This window comes from Salvia splendens, chromosome 6, assembly GCF_004379255.2.
Source record: "Salvia splendens isolate huo1 chromosome 6, SspV2, whole genome shotgun sequence".
NCBI lineage: Eukaryota > Viridiplantae > Streptophyta > Magnoliopsida > Lamiales > Lamiaceae > Salvia > Salvia splendens.
In genome coordinates this window covers 31,152,105-31,159,367 of record NC_056037.1, presented here as the reverse complement: position 1 = coordinate 31,159,367, position 7,263 = coordinate 31,152,105, and the positions used below count along the sequence as shown (strand labels likewise).

Genomic DNA, 7,263 nt, shown 5'->3' with positions numbered 1-7,263 from the left:
AATGAACATTTATAATGCGAGGTTGAGAAATTATTTAACCATACATAATTTTTTCTTACAATGTATTAGTATATTTTCGACAAGAACAAGAACTGAATTTGTTTGTTGTAATAATCATGAATAAGACCTCAGTGGCCTATTGCGAATAAAAGTTAGAGAACGAATATTTTATAGGGAAAAAATAGCAAAAAGAGATAAATAAGTAAATAACCATACAAAAGCAGCGTATATACCTATTATAGGAGTACGATATATATTTCTTTATTCGTCTTAAAGTATAATATTCTATCTATTATCATCTTGTGGTTTCTGCATTGATTAATATAGATTATCACTGTGGGCTAAATTGTTAATATGTAGTAAGCTGTTTTAACAGGGAAACATTGTAAAACTGAAAAACAGAAAAAACATTAATTATTCACTTAATTTTTCATTTGATGGGAATATTTTTTAACATGATTTAAGCAACGTATTATATTATTAAATGTAGTTGGGCATGCCAAAATATTTATTGGGTTGAAACTATAAAGATAATTAAATATTTCACCTAAATAAAAACCTAGAAAATGAAGTCGTGTTAATTACTTCTCTAGACGACAAAAAATCACATAAAAATGCTTTATTCCGCGGTTCAAAATTATAGTTTTATTTATTGTTATGATTTATTATAAAAACCAGGCTAAGCTCCGTTTTTTCCATTGCATATTGTTGCATAGTCACCTTAATTCTACTATTTAGAAAATTGTGCTTTTTTCCTTTCAAAAATAAGTAAAAACACTTTCCAATCCCAAAAATTAATTTTGTGTCGTCACTCGTGAACTAAAAGAAGACATATCTCTGTAATTAATTAAGAAAGGGTCGCTTATCAGTTAAGTAAAAGTTAAGAATTGCATGGAATTTGTATTTATCTCTTGAATCGTGCAAAGACTTAGATATAGCTAATATGCATTAATAAATCAAAATCTTAAAGCAAAAATGCAAAATAAAGTGTATTCCACTTATATCCATTAATTAAAACATATCCCAAAATATAATTTCAGGCAGGCCATCCGATTTCACACTCCACAAATCTGATTGTGACAAATATCATTATTTTTCTTAATTGCCAAAATAAAATCCGGAATGAAGTAACCATCCAAATACTGTAATTAATTCGATGAGAGTAATTATTCCACCTCAATTTTTGTTTTATTATTGGTTAAAGGGAGTTTTTGACTTGGAAAAAGTCGTTGCTAGAATTGGAGGCGTAATTGCTTATGTCCAAACTCAATAGGTCGGTCACTAGTCATATCTACACATACACACATATTCTGTTTCTCTCTCTAGAGATAAGGCTATTAACCTAACATATATTGCCCTACTCAACTTTGACCTCAAATTGTTCCTTTTTCTTTTCCACCAAACTAATGCTCAAAGACGTGTGATCTCTCATTACTTGTGTAGATAGACTCTTTTCACTCTCGATTAATTCAATTTAGGGATATTCGGTTGACAAGATTAAATCTCATGATTAAATATATATCATGTTTGGTTCATAAGATTGAACCCTTCAACTTAATCCTAGATGGATAGTCTCGTGATAATTAGTCATAGTCTCCCCTCTCCAACTAAAATAATCTCACAACTTAATCTTAGATGGATAGTCTCGTGATATTAGTCATGACAACCGAACTTAGAGGATTATGATTAAAGTATTAGATTATACAATCTCTCTAGAAATTTATACATAATCCAATACTACTCCCCACCGCCACTCCCCACGCAACACCCAACTTAGCCCATCCCACTAATCATATAAATCCCCCTTCCCCCCCTTTCATTCCCCTCACTCTCTCACTCCAACAAATTAAAAAAAAATTACCTCTTCATCTCTCTACTACCGATGGCTCTCGACGCTCTCAACTCGTCCCCCGCCCTCTCCCGCCGCTTCGACGACGTCGAGCCTATGCAGTGGCCCAAATCCAAACGCTCCAAGCGCCGCGATCAGTCCGAAGACGAGTACCTCGCCGTCTGCCTCGTCATGCTCGCCCGCTCCGGCGACGAATCGCCCAAATCCGCCAATTACAAGTGTAGCGTGTGCGACAAGGCTTTCCCTTCGTACCAAGCGCTGGGGGGCCACAAGGCCAGCCACCGCGGCAAGGAAGCGTCGGACGAAAGCAACCACTCCTCCACCGCCGCCGCCGCGGCGTTAAACCCTAGCGGGCGGATCCACGAGTGCTCAATTTGCCACAAGCGGTTCGGGACGGGGCAGGCGCTGGGCGGGCACAAGCGGAGGCACTACGAAGGCGTGATCGGAGGCAGTGCCGCCAAGAGCCGCTCGACCTCCTCCGCCGCCGCCGCCGTGGCTCGGGATTTCGACTTGAACATGCCGCCGTCGCCAGAGCTACACTGTGATGAAGAAGTGGAGAGCGCGCTGCCGCCTTTATACAAATAAATATATCTGTTCGAATGCATAATTATAACTTACTACTTTTTACTAGTAGATAGAATTATTTGTACACAGGATTGGAATTCTTTGATTCATTAATCAAATTAGTCTTTTATTGTGTTGTTATTAGTGATTATGTTGTTCTGCTATTGCTTATTTGATTGAATTATTTAGAACTAATTAATTAGAGGTGGTGACAATCACAATTGTAATCTTTGAAATAAAGGAAATCGAAATAATTAGTGACACGTCTCTTGAAACCATGGAATTGTATTAGAAGATGCTGAAATTGTGGTTGAAAGATGGAAACCCCACGTGGTAGAATGCCTAAAATCGCACGATATGTCGCATGTTGTGTGGCCACTAATTGTATCTAGGTGTGCCTCTTTATTGTTCGAATATTCACCAATCTTCTAACACTCTTTATATTAATAAATTGGACAAAATGCCTCTAGCTACAATTTTGTACTAATATTCAGATTCTCTATTATATCTATCTCCCAATAATTTACTTGTCTCTAACATTCATCACATTCTAGATGTTATTGACTGAAATCCACAAGTTATTTTACATTTGGAAATACGAAATAAATAAATAAACACTATTAACTTAAATCTTATGACTTACTCATCCTACTATTAATTGGTTTAGGATGAAATTTCACTAAAGTTTGGTTCACCGGAATGGAAATGTCTCCCAAATCAGGTAGTTTCAATGAATGAAAGCACATTTCTAATTAATTAATGAATTAGCTCCCTAAAATTTTGTTCAAATCCGTCGACGTCGCTGTCTTCGGATGCGATATAGTTAAATATTTTTTTATATAGGAAAATTGAAACTTGGAAGCTACCGCTTAAGAGAGTTTGACACTATCATTAGATGGCACCAATAAATAAATATATATGTATGTAACTAAACGCTTTTGTGTGAATAAACTCAAAGCATGTTAATTACTTGGGGGTTAATCAATAGATAAAGCGTGGAGATGAATATTTGCAAAGTCGTTACGCGGTCTCCTAATTAATTAATTTTTAATATAATCAATATAAATATTAATTTGAACGTGTCTATCTGTATACCACATACATACAACACGAGATTGATCATGCCAGGTAAGAGTGACAAAGCTTCAAGTATTTTCCTCTTGAGGAAATTAACAAACCATTTTTTTCTTTATTTGATCATTATTTAGGGAAGCAATTATGATAGGGTGATGTATTGTATAATCATGTGAGATCCTTTGCATAAAAACTTAGACAATTGTATGATCTAAGACGTGTTATGAGATGTGTGCCTTGTATAACATCTATCACTTACTATTATAGACGGGCATATTCTATTAAAATTGGTTTAAGGGTATAAGTGTATTTATAATATACTAGTATCTATTATCCATTTGATAATAAATTGAAATTTTTGTTGGTTGTATCATCCTATTATAATTAGTTCTTGATCCACGTTCAAAGATATGAACAACCTGTAATAACTCTTAATTATCATAGAGTTTAGAGTACTTTAGCTATTTATTTTTTAAAATTGTGAATCAATCTTTTCCTATAAAAATTTATCATTTAAATCAATTTTTAAATATTTTTTTTGTCGATTTCATAAATTTCAAATTCTGTGAAGTAAATTATAATTTTACTATAGTTTGCAACATTCTCATAAGATTTTATTTTTGGTGAAATTGATGGCGACGTGGTAATTGGACTTTATGACGTGGTTAAAATGTCGGCTCTTCAAATTGTCATCATTGAGGTAGACCGAAATGAACAATGTTATTTTCATTATGAGCATAGCCAAAAATCCATTTAGACGGGCTAAAATATATATGTAGGACAATTTATGATTTTGAGAACGAGCATTTGGTGTAATTATATACGTATGTTATATAGAGTAGGGTTAAACTGAATCCAAATTTGTGTCAAAAGTGGTCAATTAGATCAAAAAATCGCTTTAACAACTTAAGGCAGAATTCATAGACTCTCCACTGAAATTATTAAGGGCTCCAATTCAGAGGCTCCATTTAATTGAAAATAATAAATCAATTAATAAAAGAAAATTTGAGGTTCAACATAATTAATTATCTGACTTAATAAAACGAGCACTTTAAATTATTTATCCAAAATTAAATTTTATGAGTTGGGCCCATGACTGAAAATAACTTCAGCCCAAATGATTTAATTAATTTATAACCATAAGTAATTTAGTCCAAACAACTTAATATCGTAGTGGCCCAAACCAAAATCAGACTAGTATTTATTGTCTACTCCAAAAATTATGTATATATTATAGTTGTGCCCCAGAAGCAGCCTATATAAAGCGTCAACTACAAAATATAGGGTATAAAAAGCCCCAATTCTCTTTCCCTCTCTATTCTCTCTCACACTGTATCGACGAACTCGCATAGCTCGACCAGATTATCTAACCAATTAATCAACGATCAATATCTCCCGAAAATCAAGTTACTGTATGCTCAAATTTTTGTCGACCTTAATCAGATAATTCCACGTGCATAATTTTGCTAGTCTGGTTAACTCTGATTCTACATCTTGTGTAGGGCAGTGGCATCGTTAGAGGAAAATGGGGGTAATTATTTTTTAGTTCTAGGGGGTTTTTTAAATTACGTAAGTGTACTGGGCTTTTTTTTATTCCAGCTTTGGGAGAGACGCATGACCCTTATGCGTCGCCCGTTAATGAAATGCATGACCGTGATGCATTTTAGTGTAAGACGCATGAAATACATGCGTCGTTCAATTTTTAAAAATTTTTTAGAAGACGCATGAGGGTCATGCGTCTTCCAATAAAACGCATAAAAGACATGCGTCGCTCAATTTTTTTAATTTTTTTAGACGACGCATGAGGCTCATGCGTCTTAAGGTAAAACGCATGAGGCTCATGCGTCTCTATTTTAAACAAAACAGACGCGAAACAGAGGCCGTAGCTCATTCTGCGCGAGAGAAAGAGAGAAAGGGGCAGGCGATTTCTTGGCGATTCCGGCAATTTCCCCTTATATTTCGGTAAGTTATGTTCAATCTTTCAACATTCCTCCCTTATTTGTTATTTATTTGCATAATATTAGGATTTCTAATAAATTTATCTTAAATTTACTAAATTAGGGTTTATAGAAAAAAATTGTCTCTAATTGTTGTTGGTTTGTGTATATATTTTTGCAGAAATCATGCATGTATTTGTGAGTTTATATTGGGGTGGTAGAATAGTTCAACTTCCTCAAGTGGGTATTGGTTATGATCCACCTCGTGCGAGAGCCTCCATCGTATTAAATTCGTGTGTTTCATTCTCTGAATTAGTTGCAATGATATTTGCTAAGATAAGAATAGATTCATATCAACACTCCATCGAAATATCATGGAGGCATTGTCTCTTTGGTACCGGTATGAGTTATATATGTACTGGGGTTGACAGTGATGAAAGTGTGATGTTTATGTTTAATGAGGCTCCAAATTCTACTCGTCATATTGAATTATTTCTTGAGTATTCGTCTGTTGGAAATTTAGAAATCCCACCAGTTGTTGATTATGGTGTTGGATCATCTACGAGGGTTGAACATATGAGCTTTGATTGTGGTATGAATGAGCAAGCAGATGTTGCAGATGCTGCTGATGTTGGAATGAATAATTAAGTGAATGTTCAAGATAATGTTGATGTTGATGTTGTACAAAGAGAACTTGATCCACCATTGTCGTCATCATCATCTGATGCTATTTTAAGTGATGATTCTCCAGGTGATGTTTCTAGTGATGAGGAGATAGTGTGTAAACCATTTCGTCAAGATATTTTACACACTATCTCCTCATCTTCACTCCTACAATTTCTGTGACAACGTCTGGAACTTCACCCTACAAAATGCCCAGATCAAAAGTGAGGAAGGCCAGGAAACTGTCGAATAGGTCAAGATAGTTGCGTGTGATTCGAAGCTGCTGACTCAGTGAAAGGAGGGAAGGATAGAACGCATAATCTCTTCATTCATATATATCACACATAGCGTCGCGTTATAATAATAACTAATTTTCAATACATAACGCATATTTCTTTAATTTTGTATACTAAAATTAGCAACTCAAAGACATAAATATTTAAATTTATATATTGTGTTGATAGCGTTACGTCTTTATGTTATAATATTAATATACATAATTGAAAGTTACGCATTTTGCCTTAGAAATGAGTTATTATTTTATCACAGCCTATTGAGATAATACTAATTCTTTTAATTTCTACAAGTGAACTTCATCATACACTTCGCACATATGTATATTTGATGGAATTAAACCGCAAAATCTATGACAGTCTTTTATTATTACTATCTATATTTATAAAATTACGATTTTGACACTTTTTTGTAAGATAATTTGAACAACTCTTATGCGAATAAAGTACATGAAAAAACAGTTATTTTTTAAAAATATTTTTTAAAATTATATAAGAACAATAAGTTTTGGTTCAATATTAATTTGGAATGACAATAGTAAAATCGGACATGTGTGCAAAGACTTACTAACATTATATGTATATATGTACATAATATTAATTAATGAGTTGAGTTGAGTTGAGTTGAGTTGAGTTGAGCTTAGGAAGATAATTTTTTTTAATCTACTACAATCTTACTTAATTAAGTCAAATTCCAGTAAAACAAAACTTACAAATTTGATTTAGAAAACGTTGAATTTGCTGGAAAAAGGCATAAAAAGGTTGCATTGATGAATGGACGATGATAAATACGTGCTTTGTATGCTTATTTTTCCTGCAGCTATAAGTTATAGGTTTATCATACTCAGAGCAGCTTTTTATTAAATGTTTCATCTACTTCAAA

General features: G+C 33.7%; 1 protein-coding gene across 1 annotated transcript; it reads left to right on the top strand.

The window, feature by feature from the left end:
- The first annotated feature begins 1,813 nt into the window (after nt 1-1,813).
- LOC121807072 (zinc finger protein ZAT6-like) lies at nt 1,814-2,557 on the top strand. Its single transcript, XM_042207263.1, has one exon. The coding sequence runs from the start codon at nt 1,883-1,885 to the stop codon at nt 2,432-2,434; it is 552 nt and encodes a 183-aa protein (XP_042063197.1). The 5' UTR covers nt 1,814-1,882; the 3' UTR covers nt 2,435-2,557.
- The last annotated feature ends 4,706 nt before the right edge of the window (nt 2,558-7,263 follow it).

Excerpts from the sequence above, each read along its gene's own strand:
- LOC121807072 (XM_042207263.1), top strand. The coding sequence starts at position 1,883 with ATGGCTCTCGACGCTCTCAACTCGTCCCCCGCCCTCTCCCGCCGCTTC.